This window comes from Pelophylax lessonae (genome assembly GCF_965119305.1).
Source record: "Pelophylax lessonae genome assembly, chromosome: 1".
In the NCBI taxonomy this organism is placed as follows: Eukaryota; Metazoa; Chordata; class Amphibia; order Anura; family Ranidae; genus Pelophylax; species Pelophylax lessonae.
In genome coordinates, this window is record NC_138768.1 from 63,338,258 (window position 1) to 63,361,031 (window position 22,774).

Here is a 22,774-nt window from a genome sequence, read left to right on the forward strand (position 1 = left end):
GATGAATCCCCTTTATGATTGTTTGGGGCATCCAAAAAAACCTTGTCTGGAGAAGGAAACGTGAGCGCTACCATCAGTCCTTTGACATGCCAACAGTAAAGCATCCTGAGACCATTCATGTGTGGAGTTGCTTCTCAGCCAAGGGAGTGGGCTCACTCACAATTTTGCCTAAGAACACAGCCATGAATAAAGAATGGTACAAAAACCATCTCCAAGAGCAACTTCTCCCAACCAGCTAAGAACAGTTTGGTGACGAACAATGCCTTTTCCAGCATGATGGAGCACCTTGCCATAAGACAAAAGTGATAACTAAGTGGCTTGGGGAACAAAACATCAAAATTTTGGGTCTATGGCCAGGAAATTCCCCAGACCTTAATCCCATTGAGAACTTGTGGTTAACCCTCAAGAGGCAGTTGAACAAAAAAAAAAAAAAAAAACAAATTCTGTCAAACTCCAAGCATTAATTATGCAAGAATGGGCTGCCATTAGTCAGGATGTGGCCCATAAGTTAATTGACAGCATGCCAGAGCGAATTGCAGAGGTCTTGAAAAAGAAGACTCAACATTGCAAATATTGACTCTTTGCATAAACTTCATGTAATTATCAATAAAAGCCTTTGACATGTATGAAATGCTTGTAATTATACTTTAGTATACCATAGTAACATCTGACAAAAAGATCTGAAGCAGCAGATTTTGTGAAAATTAATATTTGCGTCATTCTCAAAACTTTTGGCCATGGCTGTAGACTATACACATGAAACCAATCAGTGAACTGCTGATACCATCTAGCAAAACACTACAATTGTACTAAAGTTTTACATTTTATCTTAATATGAGTGGTATTGCCAGATTTCAAACCGCTTTTCTTTTCATATATAAGGTGTGTGTCTGCTTCTAAAGCATGTGCTGTGCAATATATTTCTTCTTCTTCTCCGCTCATTCCTTCCCTGCAGATAACCATTCAAAGAGAGTGAATTGGACTGGGGAACTAGAGCCATGCTTGGATGAATAACTGAAGTACTGTATAGACAGGCCATGGTTGCTGTACGCAGTTTAATACAATTTTATTAAAGTTGAAGTTCACTATTAGGTGTTGTATGGGTTTAGCTACCCCTTTCCGGGCCTTCCTTTTATTGCGAAAACCACAAAAACTAGAATTTTTGTAAAGAGTCCACTGAACGGCTTCTAGTGTCAGGAGTCAAAGAGCCGCAAATCTACATATTCTCAGGAAGACAAACCGATTTGATCAGCCATTGATTATGGTGGTTTTAATGCACATTATTTGGACCAGAGTTCTCCTTCAGTCAGTCCCCTCTTCTACATGACTAAATCGCTTTGAATCTCAGACAACAAAACCACATCCATCTTGGATTTATTGTGTCCATAAAAGATGGCGTATAGTGCCATGAACTCATTCCATACAAGGTTGCCCGTAAATAATCCCCTGTGCTATTTCTATACATTTTATGGTTCCCTAACAGCATGTTTCATCTATATAGCACCATACATCGTGTTGTGTAATACCAAAAATCAATCCTTCCAACATTGGACACACAGTGTGTGTGGTTGCTTTGTAGTTTTTTTTTTTTTTTTTTATTCAATTGGCTTTCTTCTGTTCAACTACATTGTATACATATTTTTATTTTTTTATATCTGTTTACTGGACAAAACAAACCTTTTCTGGCGATATTGTACACAAGAGATGTAATGATTTCTGCGTTTACTCAGCAAAGGATTAATGAGGCTGTAATAGCTATTAGTGATTAGCAATTGAACAGTTGTTATTGATCAATAATGTCTATATCATGGCGTTTACCCTAAATGTCTTGTGAGATCTGAAGGAGCCAGTGCCCGCCTTCCTTCCTACTTTCATCCCCTCTCCTCCTGGCCTCCCCTGGACCCGACACGTCAGGTGCCATATGCAATCATTTGTCTGTCAAACAATTTTCCTCCCCATTAAGTTTTATGCTTTTTAGCTGATGCGCTGCGGAAGTCCTGCACCTTTCTGCTGAGGCGGCTGATCTTTTTTACCACGCTGCCCGTTTAATCTGCTGTTAAGTCTTGTAAAACCGTTTTACTCATTCAAGGGATGACTTTTAACGCAATATTTCTTTTTTTTTTAATCACAGGCAAAGCTTTGACCTTCTTACTGCTGCAGCCACCTAGCCCCAAGCTCCCCCCTCACAGCACCATCCGCAGGACAGCTATTGATCTGATCGGACGTGGCTTCACGGTGTGGGAGCCGTATATGGATGTATCGGCCGTGCTGATGGGGCTTCTGGAACTTTGTGCCGATGCAGAAAAACAGCTTGCTAAGTAAGTCCTTCCTCCTTGCAGGGTGACTAGAACTAATACCATGATCGGATTGTTATCCTTTTTTTTTTTTTTTTTTTTTTTACTTATACCTAATAAAAATAAAAGGAACAATTTATGGAGGGAGAATGGAGGCTGCCATTGTTGATTTCATTCTGCAAATGCTAGCCATCTGCCAGTGTTGCTGAATCACTGATCTCATGTACATAGAGCGGAAGTTCTGACCTCTTGGACTTCTACTGCACCCAATTACCCAACTTTGGGGGACAAACCCATCCTTGGGCCAGCTATGACCCTCTTGACGTCAAACACATTTCTTGTACCTGGTCAGAAGCTCAAAGTATTGAAGCCAGAGGATCAATATGGCAGCCAGGCATCTGGCAATTTTAGATGAAGTTAGCAATGGCAGAGGAGACACTGTAAGGTCCATTGCCAGCCCTACACACAAAAAATCTAAGAATGAAAAGGAGTAGGATAACTCAGTGAGAGGCATTACATCAGTTGGGGGACAGATTCACCCAAATGGAGCCCAATAGAGGAAGAAATAAATGTTGCAGCTTTAAAGAAATATAAATTTATTTTTTTTTATTTTAAATATTTTGATTTTGTGTGTAGGATATTAAAGCTTCAGTTTACCCAAAAGTGTAAAATACAGGTGGACTCTAGTGGGCCGGATTCTTTCTCTTGGGGCCGTCAGTGGAGGATATCCCCACCACAGTTTCCTTTTCTGTTCCTGGTCACATGTTCTTGTCCACATTCAGGTTTTGACACTTCTTCATTTTTATTCTTTGTAAAATAAAATTATTTAGGCATCATGTTCCCAGAACATTTTTTTCCTCACCTGGACGCCTTTTCTCCAGAAGAGGAAAAGTAGTGTTAAAAATACGCCTAAAGCTGTTTAGGCACGTCAAGCATCTGGGCATTTATTCATTTCATTGGCCAGAATGTTAATAAATTCTGCCCATTGGAATGAATGCTCAAGCGCCAAACTCACCAAGCGCATTAAGGTGTGTTTAGACGCTCTTTTGCATAAAACCGCTCTACTCCCAAATTCACTGGCAATGTTTTTTTTTTTTTTTCTTCCTATAAATGCTCCTGCCTCAAATTGCTTGTAAACACCAATGTGTGCAAGGGCACATAGGCTAACATAGAGGGGCATTTAGAGGCAGGAAAAAAAAAAAGTTGAACACCGTTAAAGTCTCATTGAGGCCTTGAGATTCAAACAGCAAATGTGATGAGGCTGAGGCATATGTACAGACCTGGGAAGTTCGTTGTGGAGGTCCCATCCCTGGAGTTATTAGAAACTGTTAATGGCTTTTCTATGTAGCATCATACATCATATTGTTTTGAAAGTAGAACTTGCATATAGAGATTGGATTAGTTAATATTGTGCAATAACAATGTTCCTGCTCAGTCACTGGGCTGTTTCATAGAGAGCAGAAAAACTTACCAGCCTTTCCCCCAACAATTTTGTGATTAGCTTGACAGTCATGTACACACAAAATACAATTCATCCCTGCACTTAAACTTAAAGTATTCACAAGTTTTAGTCCAATTTGTAAAATATCTGATCATTTTTATGCAACACCAATAAACCCAGTGTTGATGGACACTTAAAGTCCTAGTCTGTTTTTTTAGAAGACCTGTACTGTGGAAGTTGTGCACAAATAGGCAAGCAAATGGCAATGAACCAATCCGCAGTATTGACTATAGGCTCCCTGCAGATGATCTTTTTTCTACAATTGACTTATCATGCCTTGATTTGCTGTGTGTCTTTGTGGAGGTTGCCATCTTGGTAGAGGCTGGGCTTTTCTGCCTCATGTCAGAGCTAATGCCCTGATGACTGGTAGAGGAATGACCAAGAAGCAGCAGGAGAGGTTGAGAGATCACAGGTCCACAGAATGAAAGAGACAGAAGTTAGGAGATCCGTGCATTGCAGATCCTTAGTTACAGCTTACTTTCCAGCAAGGAGAATTGTGAGCAGCACAGTAGTGACATTCCTAAATTTTACTCTGGATCATTTGAGACTTGCAATCAGAGGCAGAAGTGCCTTAGATCCTGCCAGTAACATACTTCCTGTCTCAGTGTCCCCTTTATCTATGATCAAGCAATGGGGTCACTCTTGGAAAGCAGCACTGTCTGTAAGGGTAGTGTTTGATGGACTGTTAGGTTTAGATGGATTTTACATGACTGGCTAGCAAATTTAAAGCCAAACTCCAGCTAATGCTTTTTAATGCCTGGCCTAAGGCCTATAGAAATTTGACAGCTGAGCGGGACTTTCGTCAATCTGGGTGGACATCATATGACATCCTCCCAGCCCAGCCTCGCATGCGGCCGTGATCTGTCACCATCTGTGTACTGGCCCGCTGCCGGTACCATGTGATCGCTGTGGCCAATCACAGGCGGTCAGATGACAATTGTAAGCAATAAACGGCTTCCTTTCATGCCATTCATTGTTACAATTGTGTTGTTAGCTGTGATTGGTCACAGGGGTCACATGGTAAAGATAGGGCTAATCGCAGCCCATATGTATCATGTGATTAGCCGTGGCTACACACAACAAACTGAATTAATTGATTTAATTCAGTAAAATGCTTTCTTATAGCAATAAAATTCACTGCTATAAGCAATCCTAATGTGTAAAAAAAAAAGAAAAAAAAATCATGATCACTGCCCCAGGACACAGCGCAACACCGCTCAGCAGAAGGGCTCTGTGATTGGCCCTCCTGATCACATGATGGCTGTGTCCAATCACAGCCGTCATGTAATGTCAACACAGCCGTTGTAGCGATGATTGGCTCGGCTTCTCACACAGCGAGAAGAAGCAGAGCCAATCTGTGCTGCCAGCCGGGGATCAGTGAGTATTGAGCTGTTTTCCCCTTTTTTACTCACTGATCATCCAGCTAGAGTCCCTAACAGTGTCCCCAACACATTAAAAACACCTGTCGCACATTTCTCCCAGTAAAATAATCTGTTACAGTGAACATCTGCCACATGTGTCCGTGATCATCTGCCACATGTGTCCGTGATCATCTGCCACATGTGTCCGTGATCATCTGCCACATGTGTCCGTGATCATCTGCACATGTGTCCGTGATCATTTGCACATGTGTCCGTGATCATCTGCCACATGTGTCCGTGATCATCTGCCACATTTGTCCCAGTCAACATCTGCCACATCTGTCCGTGATCGCCTGTCACATCTGTCCGTGATCATCTGCCACATCTGTCCCAGTCAACATGTGCCACATCTGTCCATGATCGGCTGCCACATCTGTCCGTGATCGTCTGCCACATCTGTCCGTGATCGTCTGCCACATCTGTCCCAGTCCACATCTGCCACATCTGTCCGTGATCTGCCACATCTGTCCCAGTCAACATCTGCCACATCTGTCCATGATCTGCCACATCTATCCCAGTGATCAACATCTGTCGTGGGGCCTTCAAAAATGTGATGAGTACTCAGGAAATGAAATATGTAATTTATGCCTTTAGAACGCCTGACAAGTGCTACTTAGACGTTGGGCCTCTGTATGTGGCCAGGCTGTGGAAAAGTCTCACACATGTGGCATCGCCATACCCAGGAGGAGTAGCAGAATATATTTTGGGGTGTAACTGCAAGTTTATCTATGCCATGTGTAAGAAATAACTTGTTAATATGACAATTTTGTGGGGGGAAAAAAAATAAATCTTCATTACCGTGAGTACCCAAACTATTGTGGGCAAGAAATTGCAACTTTAAAAAAACTCACTATGCTCCCTAATACCTTGGACTGTCATATTTACAAAATGGGTCATTTGGGGGGTATTTGTTCTGTCCTGACATTTTAGGGCCTCAAGAAATGAGATCGGTCATCAGTACATTAGGATTTATCAATTTTCATTGATACGTAGCCTAGCTGGTAGACTCTATAACTTTCACACAAACCTATTATCGTACACTTATCAGGATTTTTGTTTACCAAAGGCATGTAGCAGAATACACCCTGGCCTAAATTTATGATGAAATTTGATTTTATTGGATTTATTTTGAAACAAAGTAGAAGATATTATTTTTTTTTTTCAAAACTCTCGCTGATTTTTTCCCTTATATCGCAAAAAAATAAAAAATCCAGTGGTGAATAAATACCATCAAAGAAAGCTCTATTTGTGTGAACAAAATGATAAAAGTTTCATTTGGGTACAGTGTAGCATGACTGAGTAATTGTCATTCAAAGTGCGAGAGCACAGAAAGCTGAAAATTGGTCTGGGAAGCAAGGGGGGGGGGGGGGGGGAAGTGCCCAGTATTGAGGTGGTTAGGCTTTGACAAAAAAAAAACTGGAAGCTGATTGTTTTTTGTACAGCGCTTGTCAAGGTCTTACCTTGCCTTCCTGTTGGCAGCCATCTTGGACATGTGCAGACTGCTGTCTCTTATAAACTCTGTTTGCATCATCACTTGCCTGCTGCCTGAGCGTCGCTCAGTGATGAAGTTGCACACCTGACTAAATATATCACCTGAGGCCTTGCAGTTCTTGCCCTTGTGTTTGTGCTCAAAGGTGCATCACTGCTAGCAGTCCTCTGTTCTCCGTGTTCCACCGTGCATGACCTGTCTTGACTGGCGATTTTCCTGGCTCTCGTTTCTGCATTGGCAGACGACCCAGCATCGACAGATTACCTGCTACTGGACTCAACCCTGGTTTGGATGACTACCCGCTTCTAGACTTGATCCCAGCTTGGGTGACTACCCGCTTTTAGACTCGATCCCAGCTTGGGTGACTACCCGCTTCTGGACTCGATCCCAACTTGGGTGACTACCCGCATCTGGACTCGATCCCAGCTTGGGTGACTACCCGCTTCTGGACTCGATCCCAGCTTGGGTGACTACCCGCTTCTGGACTTGATCCCAGCTGTTCCTGATTTCACTCCTCACTCTTGCTTTGCGTTTATTGTTGTTGCCCTAATAAACTGGTTTATTTTACTTGCATCGTCGTGTGGTCTGGTTTCCTGGCACTCTGACAGAGCTGCAGCAGATTTTGCACTCTCCAGTTTTAGTAAATCAGCCCCCTCCATCTAAACATTTTGAACCATGAAGACTTAGCATAACCCTCTGCAGCAAATCAACATAGATCGTCATACAGGGAAGAAATATATTGTGTGTGGGGGCAGGATGTTCAAAACAATCTCAACCTTTTGGAGGTATTATCCCTTATATAATATATGCAAATACTACTACAAAAATGGGACTTTGTATATACCTTCTGAAATACAGAGAGACAATATAATTATATATAAAATCTTTACATGGCATTAAACATATAACACTTATTTTTTTTAAATCATGTACATAAGTTAGCTATCCAGGTTTATTGTTTATATGACCTTAAGATCCGTGTAATAGGTTGACGCATTTTGTCATCTTCAACACATGTTGAGCTATTAGTGGGATATATGAGACTGCCTAGCAGCACTTCAAATACCGGATCACCCATGTTTTACTTTTTTCTCTTTGATTGCAAGTCAATTTTGGACACACAAGATTAGAATTAATCATTATGTTCTAGACACATACAGTATCTCACAAAAGTGAGTACACCCCTCACATTTTTGTCAATATTTTATTATATCTTTTCTTGTGACAACACTGAAGAAATGACACCTTGCTACAATGTAAAGTAGTGAGTGTACAGCTTGTATAACATTGTAAATTTGCTGTCCTCTCAAAATAACTCAACACACAGCCATTATTGTCTAAACCGCTGGCAACAAAAGTGAGTACACCCTTAAGTGAAAATGCTCAAATTGAGCCCAATTAGCCATTTTCCTCCCCGGTGTCATATGATTTGTTAGTGTTACAAGGTCTCAGGTGTGAATGGGGGGGGGGCAGGTGTGTTAAATTTGGTGTTATCACTCTCATTCTCTCATACTAGTCACTGGAAGTTCAACATGACACCTCATGGCAAAGAACTCACTGAGGGTCTGAAAAAAAGAATTGTTGCTCTACATAGAGATGGCCTAGGCTATAAGAAGATTGCCAAGACCCTGAAACTGAGCTGTAGCACGGTGGCCAAGACCATACAGCGGTTTAGCAGGACAGGTTCAACTAAGAACAGGCTTTGCCGTGGTCGACCAATGAAGTTGCCTGCACGTGCTCCGCATCCTATCCAGAGGTTGTCTTTGCAAAATAGACGTATGAGTGCTGCCAGCATTGCTGCAGAGGTTGAAGGGGTGGGGGGGGTCAGCCTGTCAATGCTCAGACCTTACGCCACACACTGCATCAAATTCGTCTGCATGGCTGTCATCCAAGAGCGAAGCCTCTTCTAAAGATGGTGCACAAGAAAGCCCACAAACAGTTTGCTGAAGACAAGCAGACTAAGGACATTGATTACTAGAACCATGTCCTGTGATCTGATGAGACCGAGATAAGCTTATTTGGTTCAGATGGTGTCAAGCGTATGTGGCGGCAACCAGGTGAGGAGTACAAAGATCAGTGTGTCTTGCCTACAGTCAAGCATGGTGGTGGGAGTGTCATGGTCTGGGGCACCATGAGTGCTGCCGGCACTGGGGAGCTACAGTTTATGAATGCCAACATGTACTGTGACATACTGAAGCAGAGCATGGTCCCCTCCCTTCGGAGACTGGGTCACAGGGCAGTATTCCAAGATAACGACCCCAAATACACCTCTACGACAACCACTGACTTGCTAAAGAAGCTCCGTGATGTCATTATAGAGGAGTGGAAGAGGACTCCAGTGGCAACCTGTGAAGCTCTGGTGAACTCTATGCCCAAGATGGTTAAGGCAGTGCTGGAAAATAATGGTGGCCACACAAAATATTGACACTTTGGGCCCAATTTGGACATTTTCACTTAGGGGTGTACTCACATTTGTTGCCAGTTGTTTAGACATTAATGGCTGTGTATTGAGTTATTTTGGGACAGCAAATTTACACTGTTATACAAGCTGTACACTCACTACTTGACATTGTAGCAAAGTGTCATTTCTTCGGTGTTATATGAAAAGATATAATAAAATATTTACAAAAATGTGAGGGGTGTACTCACTTTTGTGAGATATTGTACATACCGTATAATCCCCTTATTGGATGTAGAACGGTTTCTGGGATTAGGTCTCTCCCCACAGGCTTGGCAGCCTCATACCACCAAGTTCTTCATAGGTATCCTAGTACTAAGATCTGAGTTCCTGATGAAGCAGGTCCTTTTGCAAAACGTGTCGACCTATTAGACAGATCTCAAGGTCATATGAACAATAACCCTGGATGGCTAACTTGTGTACATTATTTTAACAAAAACGTATTTTAATATTTTTTATATGTTCAATAAAATGTGAAAAAAAGAAATATAATAATATTGTCTGTCTATATTTCACCTGAGGAGGTATATACAAAGTCCCATTTTTGTTGTAGTATTTGTTTATTAATCCTACAGAAATTGTCTGGAGAGATCATGATCGTACAGCACAGGACATAGGCTTCCATTTATCAAGACCATAAGTTATATACTGCAGGCATCAGATGAAGACACTGACAGACAGTTGTTGAACACCCCATATAAACCCCCAATCCTGGCAGGTTCCCAAGATGCTCTCTTCTGAATCCAATTCCTTTTTTGGACCTGTTGGCATTATTTGGATGGACAGAGCAGAAGGAAAGGTTAAAACATGTATCAATATTTTGTTTATTCTTTTTACTATCTACAGTATATCCCATTAGAGAGATTTCCCTGAAGACATAACTGGAAGTGAGAAGAGATCTCCCCTAAGTGAGGGAAAAGCCATTATTAGACTAGTTTGTAAATGTAGAAGTTCAATGGGCCACCATATGGTCTCATAACATAAATTGGCTTACTTCATTGCTTGTATTGCACAGTGACTGTGCTTCACTGTTTTTTCCCATTGCAGGTCTGTAGATCAGATCTAAATGACCAAAATAAAAACACAGAAAGACCTTACAGCACTTTTTTTCTCTTCACCACTCTATCCAAAACTGAAAAAAAAACATGCTTTTCTAGAGTGAAACTTTTTTATCTCCACAGTCATTAAAAGGGGTTTCCAGTATCCCCATTCTAGTATTTGTATGCCCTGATCATGTGTTTACAGCACTTACCTTTATTTCTAATAAGACCAGAAGGCATGATTTTCCCTGCACAACAATCTGCAGAAACTGAGCCATGTTTGCCTCACGATAGATACGTCCCTTGCTGCGCCTATTGAATCTTGACAATTGACATGTTTGAATGTCAGAATACCTGAACAGTGGCTTCATCTGATTAGAGGCAGCCACTGTTTAGCCAGCAGTTTTCTGCCCAGTTCCAAGAATTGGCTGAAAATTGATCAGTGTTTCTGATATTCCAAAAGCCATGATTTTACGTGGAAGGACTGTGAAAATTCTGCTTAATCTGGCTGCAGTGGATTGTGTAAAACTCTGATTAAAATAATAGTTTTAAGACTGGCCATAGACACAGATGTTTTGAAGGCTGAATGAAAAAAAAAAAAAAAGAAAACGCTAAGATTCCTTCATTCATATTATACAATGTGAATGGACAAATCTGCCACTTAAGAATACATGAACAGCAGCTGCATCTGATTAGCTGCTGTTCGACCAACAGTTTTCCACCTGATTCCTTCAGTTTCTCAATTAAAGAAGGTCCGGCACGAGGGTGCGAACGGGCCACCCACAAGGCACATTTTAGCCAGTTTATCATGTACCAGGTAAAATTCACGTATGGCCAGCTTTACTTTAGCAATATCGGTTTCCAATGTATCAGTGGATTTTATTTGCCTAGAAGTTCCCATTTAACACCATTTTTATTCTTTCTAAATTGTTCTCAATGCAAAGTTTGAAAAATCTGGAAGCTGCTTGTTGATCATTATTTCCTGAAAAACAGCAGGACAGGCTCTAGATAAAATTCTAATACACAGCCGTGGCCAAAAGTTTTGAGAGAGACACAAATATTAATTTTCACGAAGTCTGCTGCTTCAGTGTTTGTAGATCTTTTTGTCAGATGTTACTATGGTATATTGAAGTATAATTACAAGCATTTCATAAGTGTCAAAGGCTTTTATTGACAATTACATGAAGTTTATGCAAAGAGTCAATATTTGCACTGTTGACCCTTCTTTTTCAGGACCTCTGCAATTCGCTCTGGCATGCGGTCAATCAACTTCTGGGCCACATCCTGACTGATGACAGCCCATTCTTGCATAATCAATGCTTGGAAATTGTCAGAATTTTTTTTTGGGGGGGGGGGGTTTGTTCACCCGCCTCATGAGGGTTGACCACAAGGTCTCAATTGGGATTAAGGTCTGGGGAGTTTCCTGACCATGGACCCAAAACTTTGATGTTTTGTTCCCCAAGCCACTTAGTTATCACTTTTGCCTTATTAAACATTGGATCATCATCATGCTGGAAAAGGCATCTCGGAGGATGTTTTTGTACCATTCTTTATTCATGGCTGTGTTCTTAGGCAAAATTGTGAGTGAGCCCACTCCCTTGGGCTGAGAAGCAACCCCACACATGAATGGTCTCCGGATGCTTTACTGTTGGCATGACACAGGACTGATGGTAGCGCTCATCTTTTCTTCTCCAGTCAAGGTTTTTTCCGGATGCCTCCAAACAATTGGAAAGGGGGTTCATTACAGAAAATTACTTTATCCCAGTCCTCAGCAGTCCAATCCCTGAACCTTTTGCAAAATATCATTCTGTTCCTGATTTTTTCCCTGGAGAAAAGTGGCTTCTTTGCTGCCCTTCTTGACACCAGGCCATCCTCCAAAAGTGTTCTCACTGTGCTTGCAGATGTACTCACACCTGCCTGATGCCATTTATGAGCAAGCTCTGCACTGGTGGTGCCCCAATCCCACAGTTGAATCAACCGTAGAAGATGGTCCTGGTACTTGCTGGACTTTCTTATTGCCCTGAAGTCTTCTTCACTACAATTGAACCTCTCTCCTTGAAGTTCTTGATGATCCGATAAATGGTTAATTTTGGTGCAATCTTATTAGCAGCAATATCCTTGCCTGTGCATCCCTTTTTGTGCAAAGCAATGATGACTGCCCCGGTTTCCTTGCAGGTAGGCATGGTTAACAGAGGAAGAACAATTATTTCAAGCACCACCCTCCTTTTTAAAGCTTCCAGTCTGTTGTTCTAACTCAATCAGCATTACAGAGTGATTTCCAGCTTTGTCCTCATCAACAATGACACCTGTGTGTTAACAAGAGAATCACTGACATGATGTCAGCTGGTCCTTTTGTTGCAGGGCTGAAAAGTAGTGGAAATGTTTTTTTTTTTTTTAAGGATTTAGGCCCCTTTCACACATACGGTCCGGTCCGTTTGTCCGTTTTTCATCCATCCGTTGACGGATGAAAAACAGACATCAATACATCTCTATGTAAAAACGGATGACAACGAATGATCATCCGTTAACATCCGTTTTCATCAGCTTCTGTCAATGTCCATTTTTTGGACCGGAGGAATGCCCTATTTTTCATCCATCAAAAAAAACGGATCGGACGAAAAAACGGATGTAAACAAACGGTCCGTTTTTCATCCGTTTTTGCATTGGTAGTGGATGTAAAAAAAATCGATGAAAAATGGATGAAAAACTGATACATTTTGAGGTGACTGAACTGAACGGACCGTGTTTGTGAAAGGGGCCTAAAGGATAAGATCACCTTTTAGAAAAAATAAATACACATTTTTTTGCTGGTAAAAAAAAATGTGCATTTATTTATTTTTCTTCTTTTGGAGCCTATAAAGCATTGCACCAGCAATCAGCAGATCGCTGGTGCCATGCAGGTCTCTCTCGGATTTGCCAGTATATCTGTATACCCGTACAGACAAGCAGATACACTGGCAGGAACAAATCAATCAACGCACGTTTAATGTGCACTGCCACTCTGATTTTAAAAAGTGACAGCTAGTACGGGAAACTTCTTCCTATACTGCTGCCACAGGGAGATAGGGCAGCGGGAAACGGGCGGAAATGTTCATTTTCATGGCAAAGAGGGACTTTGCAACTAATTGCAATTGATCTGATCACTCTTCATAACATTCTGGAGTATATGCAAATTGCCTTTATAAAAACTGAGGCAGCAGACTTTGTGAAAATTAATATTTGTGTCATTCTCGAAAATTTTGGCCAGGGCTGTAGACTTGATGGCAAAAGAAGAGTATAACATAAAAGACACAAAAATGGTACAATGCGAAATAAAGGCTTCTGTCTCTTGAAGGAAAGTTTACAAAGGAGCTGCTGATCCCGAACCCAAGGGATGCTCCCTTCCTGGTCCTTGGTGACATACCGCCATGGAGAGTTCTGTCACTGGCATGCATTACAAGCCCTGCCACCTCTTATCTTATCTCCTGCTCTCAGCGCTCCCGTTATCTTCCACCTGCAATTATTCTTCAGAATTCGCACGGTGCAGAGAAATATGTCACACTTCTCAACCATAGAAATTTCTAATATTATTTTGTCCCCGAGAGAAGATTAAGGGATCCCCCTCTAAGCGGGATTCTTGCTTATAGCCAAAGAAAGACATTGTTCTAATATGGATAGGGTCACGGCTGAACTGATTTCAGGTCAGTGTTTGCGGAATAATCGCATCATCCACACAATATGTGCATCTTCCATTCTTCAGCATCTAGTTAAAGCTTTTATAATGAAGCATGGAGTACAGAGTGATATTATATGAGGCTCCCCTTCTAAACAGCAGAGTTTACAGTATGAATCACTGTCTGTCAGCTTATATTAAGTGCACCAAGTACATTTATGGCCTGTGCTGCTTTAAATCAGATGACGTTTAGTACTAAAGGGCTAGTTTCATTCATTTTTGCACATCTGTGCCTCTGATCAAATCCCACATCTTTCAACTCAATCCTGTCTACATACGTGTGTCCCATCATTGGCTACATACCCTTGTTCTGAATCAGTGGTGGACCATGCCTGCTTAATATATTAACACGGTTGCTTTTGGTCCCCACCAATGATACATTGTGACAACACAGAAGCGTAACTGGCAGATGGTTGTCACCGCATAGTAGGAGACACCTGATCAAGGGCCTGTATTGCGTGATCACCAGGTATTATTTTAATGAAAGCTGCCAACTTAAAGTGTTACTAAACCCCCAACAGTAAAATCAGTCTGTACTGTATGTGCAGTAAAGCATGCTTGTTATACTCACTGTGGGACCTAAGGGGTAATGCTGTGCACTGTGTAAAAAGGCTGTTTGATCCTGTCTTCTCCGATCTTCCCCTTCTTCCACTGTCCCCAATCCTTTTCCTGATAGTAGAGTCTTTGGAGTCATTCTGCACATGCTCAGTTTGGTGTGTATTTCTAGAGTTTTTTTTTTTCTCTTAGGGTGCATGTGATCAGCACAGGGCCAATTAGCACTTTGTAGACAGAGGGTCAGAGGTCTGCAGCGAAAGGGGAAATCGAAGGGGTGAGTGCAATACCTAGTGGGGGGCTATGGGTAAAGGCACTACAAGCACCCGCTCCGAAACTAGTTAATCATCACCGGAAGCAATTGGTATTTCACTGCCTGACACACAGCACTGGGAGTGATCTCCCCATTATTATTATTATTTTTTAATTATAACACCTTATGTTAATATTATTTGTTTAGCACCTTCAAATACTGTAATTATACCCCCAGGGTAGGGGGCATCACTGAACACACCGGTGGTAGATCTATATATATCTACGCCACAGTGAGCACATTTATTAGTTAACCACTTAAGCCCCAGCCCTATTTCGGACACTTTTTGTTCACAAGTTAAAATCAGTTTTTTTCCCTAGAAGTAGACTGGAAAAGAAGACAGGCGCCACTCTAAGTGTAATATGACTTCAAATTTTAATGGAAACACAGCACACTATATACTCACAAACAATAGATTTGACCAGCAGTGAATGATAGCCTTGAAGTTGATCCGAAAGATCAGTTGTCCGGGTGCCTGTATGTAAAGGATCCGACTGATCCGCCGTGTGGTCCGCTCAAGCCGATGGAGGAACGGCTTTGTCCGAACCCTGGGGACACTGCGGGCAATGTCGGAGCTTCCTGCGGCGTACTTCCGTCTTCCGGCTAACAACGTGGGGCGTGATGACGTGGATAGGCGACGCGTTGTCGGAGCATGCGCTCCTTCCTCAGGCCTCTAGGGGCGCCATCTTGGAGAAGGGAATTGTATAGGGAAACCTTAATAGGCTTCCACCTGATCTTAAACTGGAAACTGATTGCTTTTCACTCCTTTACGATCTTAGATCTATACAAATACTATACTTTGGAGTAGGAAGAGTGCAATTCTAAATTAAAACACACTGCAGGACTCGTGCTACAATGTTAAATGTTTTTAAAGACTTTGGTTGTTTATGGACTCAGCTGGACTTTGATATACCATGTTTATTCCCACAATGTTGTAATCTGTTAGGAATTGATGGTATCCCTCCAATTTTCTTTTGCGCCAGTATACACCCCCTATTTTTCCCTAGAATACTACTTAGAACCCCCAAACATTATATATATTTTTTTAGCAAAGACTCTGGAGAATAAAATGTCGGTCATTGTAATATTTTTCGTTACACGGTATTTGCGCAGCGGTCTTTAAAACGTAATTTTTTTGAAAAAATTACGAAAAATCACATTTCACTGCATTTAAAAAATACTTAACAGTAAAGTTAGCCCATTATTTTGTATGTTGTGAAAGATGATGTCACGCCGAGTAAATAGATACCCAACATGTTACGGTTTAAAATTGCGCACACCCGTGGAATGGCGACAAACTACGGTCAATAGAGATCTCAATAGGCGACGCTTTAAATTTTTTTAATGGTTACCAGTTTAGAGTTAGAGTGTAGCTCTTTTTTTTAAATTATTGCTCACGCTCTGGCGATCGCGGTGATATCTCACATGTGTGGTTTGAACAGTGATTTAATTTGCGGCTCGACTTCCGTATAGGGTTTTTTTTCGTGCGCGAGCTAACGGTGACTAGCTAGAGGCATCACCCCGGTATAACACCACAAAGTTTGCCGACGTAGCCCTACGTCACTTTGCGGTAAGTGGTTAATAAAGTTTTTAAATAGCACATTATTGAGCACTATTAATTATTCTGTTATCAGCTGCATAGCCGCACTTGCACTAGCACTCAGCAGTTTGTAAGGGTATAATTATATGCCCAGCAAGTATTCCACTTGGCACGGTGCACTTTCATAAATTATTTTATTTTATGGTATTAATGGAATATATAAGGATTATGTTTATCGATTGATATTATCACCTTGGATTTTTTGGGATCATGTCGGATTATTAATTTAGTCCACACTTTTATATACACTGCACAATTTGGCACCATATCCCCATTTCCCTTGAGCAGGTAGCGCCATAGACCAACATTGGTTATTATTTTTGTCTATTGGACCCCAGGATCTCCAGGGGTAGGTTGGTGGCAGCTTACACCTGACGGTTATACTTAGGCACACCATAGCGCTGGTCATACCTGATCTTTTACAATCAAGGACATTGCCAGAACCGGGGAGCATATCTGGAAATCTCTCACCGGGGGCATTGCCACTGTTCCCAACAGCAGTAGTGACAACCATGACCTCCTGGTCCAGGTTGCCAATCTAGATCACAAGAACTAGAATTTAAGGATCTGCAGCTCATCATCCCCAAACTGGAAAGCCAGATCGGTACGTTTGAGAAAACTGCTACATCAGACAGAGGGGCCCCAGGACATCCACTTATGTACAAGCTTCCAGCCCCAGAACCAGCCAAAACACTTCCCAAGAGGAAGGATGCCAAAGCCACTAGAATCTGAAAGAAAGACTGAAGAAGAAATCCAAGAAGCCAGAACCTCTAGTAAGGTTCTCCATCTTGGTTTATGTGAAAACTTGAGATGGCAGGACAGGCATGGCAAAGTTGGAGAAATGTGTTTGCTCGGTTCAGATGAACAGTATGATCCGGGGCTACTCCAAGTTGGTCCCTGTGTGCCACGCCATCAAGGTGAAACTGCAGATACAGTGTATGTTGGAAGATGACAAAGTGAGTACTGATATCCTTGAGCACTGATATCCTTGAGGCTGAGATCTGGAATTTAGAAGATTGTGCAGAGTTTGGACACTGCAGCATTCAACAAGATTTAACATAACCTCTAAAGGCTGGACTGATCAATAAACAGCAGTGAAACCTACAAAAAAAAAAAAAAAAAAAGTTTGAAATTAATGCATACATTTGATTTTTTTTTATTTAGTTTAGATTTTCTTTATGCAACCTTACATTGTGTATAAGGCCCCGTTCACTGTTTTCTGTTTGAAGCTTGTAGCTCTAAAACAGTCAACAAGCCAAATCCTATTCATTTCAATGGCCCCTGTTCATATATGAGCATTCTGTCACCTGAAGCAAAGTGCCTTTCGCTCAAAAAAGTACATGAGCTTCTTTTTGTCAGTTTACAAGCATTTTTGGCCCCATAGACTTCAATAAAAGTGCCTGAAAACATGTGACTTGAGCTTTTTTTTTTACAAGCGTTTTGTTGCTCGTTTTCTGCTCAAACAGCAGCTCTCCACCCCTAATAAGATATGTGCAGAATAGAAAAATTAGTTTACTTTTGTTTCCTTTTTTTGTTAAATTTCGTTTTGTTTATTACTTTTCTAAGGAATTCCAATTTTTCCTTTGATTCGGATTGGTCGAAAAATGATCCACTGTATTGAATTCTGTGTGAAGAATAGCTGGTTGTTGAGCAGCGGGCCTGGAAGCCAGCTGCTGCGTCCTTAACAACCAGAGATGTATAGTAACGAAGTAGAACTACTTAAGTACTGTACTTAAGTACCGAAATGCGGTATCTGTACTTTCCTAGAGTAGAATTTTTTTCTCCTACTTCTACTTTTACTTCACTACATTTTTTCGATGATTTCGATACTTCTACTCAAGTATTTTTTTTTTGTGCTGCATAGTTACTCGTTACTTTTAAAAAAATTACCACTGCCAGAACAGTAGATGGTAGGTTGCATAAAGCTCAAAAAAATGTGTATAATGTCATTTGTAAATCAGCGCATACGAAAATAAAGGCTGTGTATAATAAAAGCTGCTATACCAAATCTTTCCAATAAAAAGAAAATATGAAACAAACAAATAAATGGTGCTACAGCACTTAAAGTGCATCAAGAAACTACTAACAAACACAGGTTAATCATTTAAATAAATCATTTGAAATAATAAAAACAATATGATGTTCAAACTTTTGACTTATTTCTTTAATAACTACATAACACAGTACTTGTACTTCTACTTTCAGTACTTGAGTAGAAATTTTTTTTCAAAACTACTGGTACTTTTTACTTTTAGTACTTAAGTAGCAAATTTTTTGAAAAAACTACTTGCAATACTTAAGTAAAAAAAATGTTGAATACTTTAGTACTTCTACTTAAGTAACTTTTTCTGCGAGCACTTCCACTTCTACTCAAGTAATTTTTTGATCGAGCACTTGTACTTTTACTCAAGTAGAAATTTCGAGTACTTTATACAAGTCTGTTAACAACCAATGAGTAATCAGCTGTCAGCAGGCTTCCCCACTGACAGCTGAAATGTAAACAAAAGGATGCCGGCAATAGAAAAGTCAGAAAACAAAAACAGCGCATGGTCCCCCCAATCCATACTAGGCCCTTTAGGTCTGATATGGATTTAGAGGGGAATTCTTACTCCAAAAATAAAAAAAAAATGGTGTGGGGTCCTCCCCAAAATCAATACCAGACCCTTATCTGAGCATGCAGCCTGGCAGGTGAGGAGGAGGGGGGGGAGTTGAGCAAGCCCCCCTCCTGAACCCTACCAGGCCACATGCCCTCAACATGGGGGGTGTTGATGGAGACAAGGGCCTCTTCCCCACAACCGTGGGTGGTGGTTGTGGGAGTCTGCGGGTAGGGGGCTTTTTGGACTCTGGAAGCCCCCTTTTAGATACCAGCCCCCCCCATGTGAGCCTGTCGCCACTGCCGAACCTGTAAAAAGAAATGCTCCGCCTGAAACGAAAGGCTACTACCGTCTGCCTCCTCGGTCGGGTGGCAGTTCTTAAATAGTTAAGGAGTAATGTCACCTGGTGTCACCAAACCCAGCATGCACATGTGAAAAAAAAACACAGCGATCTCCCCTGCTGTGCTATTGTGTTCTGACAGGGGGGAAAGCCCCCACAAACCCCCCCCCCCACCACAACACTCCGGTCATTTTTTTCAGTCATGCCCCTTTGTCCCCAGTAATGTCTGGCTGCAGTACACACAGGCCGGATTTTGGCCGGTTTCTATTGAACCAGCCAATGTCACCCAACAGTTGGCCTGTGTGTACTAGGCTTTAGCCTCTGTTAAGGTCTGCAGTTGCCATTATGCTGCACATGTAATCAGCTATGTCACCAGCTATTTGAGGACTTGAAAGTTGAGTTCAGAGCTGACATGAGTATAAGTACACTGGCAACTATGAGAATTATCACCATAGGCATGCCTTGAATGTAACCATTTCGGGAAATCATTCAGTTTAATTCTTCTTTAAGCATAAAGGCATCCTTAGAACTATGAGGGTAGTCACAGCAGGCGATATAATCAATGTAAAGGAGTAGTCCATGTCACTAGAGGATAGGATGGAGGGTGATGAGCCATCCTGGCAGTCACTGCTGGTACCAGATGTATCGCTGGAGCAATAGCAACTGTACCAGTTTTCTAACCTGCTCAATTGACGGTTATCCTGTTCCCCACCCTAGCCCATGTCCATCAAAGGCCTCCCACAGGAACTACATCGTCACCCGATCTGGCAGCCCTTGTAAGAAATGTAATGGAGCCCCTGTCCTGGAAAATATCTGTTATCCCTCTAAAAGATACCTGACAAACATTAAACGGTTACAATAAATAAGAATGACAGATGAAACATTACAGCAGACCTTGCAGTAAAATACAGAGTCCGCTTCGCTGCCTGGGTCCCCTCTCCCTGCACAAATCACTAACTGTTAGTAGGTTTAACATGAACCTGTAAAGGAAAAACTTCAGCCACTTCACTACACTTCAGCCTGCAGCGCTTAAGTGCGGAAGACTTAGGCCCCTTTCACATGGCTCCGTTCCATCGACAGAGCCGTTCTGCTCAGCGGGGGATTCTATCCGCCGATCCCCGCTGAGCAGGTGGATGACAGCTCCGTCTCCGCTCTGTGTGCAGAGACGGAGCTGACAGAGCTGTCAGATCCCTGCTGTCTCCTATGGGGGAATCGGGTGAGAACAGACCGCCTGTCCGTTCTCATCCGATCCGCCAGACGGATGGAAAAAAGGGTTTCCATCCATCTGGATTTGACAGACAGTATGGCAGCGGGTGTCAGCGGAGATGTCTCCGCTGACATCCGCTGCCCCATAGGAATGCATGAGGCATCCGATCAGGTCCGTCTGAAAAACTGACAGGCCGATCTGATCGGACCGTATGTGTGAAAGGGGCCTTAATACCTCTTCTGGCTAGATCCTTGGGAATATACAGCAGCCAAATGTTTGTTCTTACAATACTTGTGTCTTCTTGAGGTTTTGGCTGTACTGCATTCCCAGGAGTCTCCATGGAAAGGTGGTGATGTCAGGCCCAGTGATGCAGAAGCCATAAGGGTTGATGTACAAAAACTGGAGTACAAAATCTGGTGCAGTTGTGCATGGTAGCCAATCTCCTTCTAACTTCAGCTTTTCAATTAAGCTTTGACAAAAAAAAAAAACTGGAAGCTGCTACCATGCAGAGATGCACTAGATTTTGCACTCTCCAGTTTTAGTAAATCAACCCAGAGATGTATAGTAACTAAGTAGAACTACTTCACTACTGTACATAAGTACCGAAAGGCGGTATCTGTACTTTCCTAGAGTAGAATTTTTTTCTCCTACTTCCACTTTTACTTCACTACATTTTTTCAATGATTTCAATACTTCTACTCCAATATTTTTGTTTTGTGCTGCATAGTTACTCGTTACAATTATAAATATTACCACTGCCAGTAGATGGCAGGTTTCATGAAGCTCAAGAAAAATGTGTATAATGTCATGTGTAATTTTGACTTTTGACTTCTTTCTTTAATAACTTTAACTTTAATAAACTTTTGACTTCTTTCTTTAATAACTACATAACACAGTACTGGTACTTTTACTTTCAGTACTTGAGTAGCAAAATTAAAAAAAAAACTACTTGCAATACTGAAGTACAAAAAATGTTGAATACTTTAGTACTTCTACTCAAGTCACTTTTTGATCGAGCACTTCCACTTCTACTCAAGTCAGTTTTTGATCGAGCACTTCCACTTCTACTCAAGTCAGTTTTTGATCGAGCACTTGTACTTTTACTCAAGTATGGGTTTTGAGTACTTTATATAACTCTGAGTCAACCCCATAGCAATGTAAGAATGATTTTTTTTAACCAATAGATGATTCGTACAAGGGAAAGGGGCCTGGGCTATTTAGGCAGACCCTGCAAAGGTGAACTTTAGAAGGTCATTTGGTAATAAAGAGCTATGAGCCTTATACCTTTTGCCGGTTATTATTAGCAGCACTGCGTCTTTTTAGCTTTGTAAATGTGGTTATGCATTCATAAAAAGCAGCATTTTCATTTCCTCCCCATTGGTGATCTACAGTAAAAATGCCTTAACTTAAGTTGACCTTCTGTGTAATTATATCAGGACACAAAATTGTCTTGTTTTGCTTTGTTATGGTCATATAGTAAATGGCGTTCATTTTTACAGGAGTAAATATAGCCGTAGTGTCCCTAAACAACAATGTATTTTCATTCTGAATAGTTTTAGAATATGATGTTACATTAGAATTTCAGCTTGCTGTGGCCACTCTACTCATGCAAGTGTGTCACATCATATTATCATTGGTGCAATCACATTCTATGTCTCCATGTTCTACATGTTTTTAAAGCAAATCTGGGGTCTTTTTTTTTACAGTTTATCATATTTTTTAAAAATGTATTTCTTTTTCATATTTTTAAGCTATTATTGCTATTTTGCTGTCAAACTGATCCTGGATATGCTACCTAGAGGGTCAATGATGTGGCACAAGCCTTGGGGACACAAATTCCCACCTTTTACAGACTTCACTGATAGCATTCTTGTTCCAGTTCAGTAACCCATATGGTAGTGAACCAAAATCTAGTTGATAGCTCTGGCACTTTAAAAAACTAAGTCTGCAATGGTGCCCCCTATAGTTCTATCTTCACAGGCCCAATTCAAAATGTATGTACTGTCTTTACCCAAATTTTCCCCCAAACCTCCGTCTTTCTCTCTGCTGTAGCTTTTCAAAGTTAATGTCCTGCCTTAGTAAAGACAAAATTCCTTTAATTTTTTTCTAATACATCATGCCTGTCTTTCCACTTTAATTCTGGAATTGCACCATTCAGACTCCACCTTGCATGTTAATCTGAGGCTGGGTTCACACTGATGCAAATTGGATGCAAGTTTCCCTGCATCCAATTTGCTTGATAGGAGAGTGTGA

General features: G+C 41.4%; 1 protein-coding gene across 4 annotated transcripts in view; it reads left to right on the top strand.

The window, feature by feature from the left end:
- WDR7 (WD repeat domain 7) overlaps window positions 1-22,774 on the top strand; it is a 654,984-nt gene that overhangs the window by 449,350 nt on the left and 182,860 nt on the right. For all 4 annotated transcript variants that reach the window (XM_082268937.1, XM_082268938.1, XM_082268939.1 and 1 more), the window contains one exon: window positions 2,132-2,318. In XM_082268937.1, the coding sequence (XP_082125063.1) occupies window positions 2,132-2,318 (187 nt within the window). The remainder of the gene's footprint in view (window positions 1-2,131; window positions 2,319-22,774) is intronic.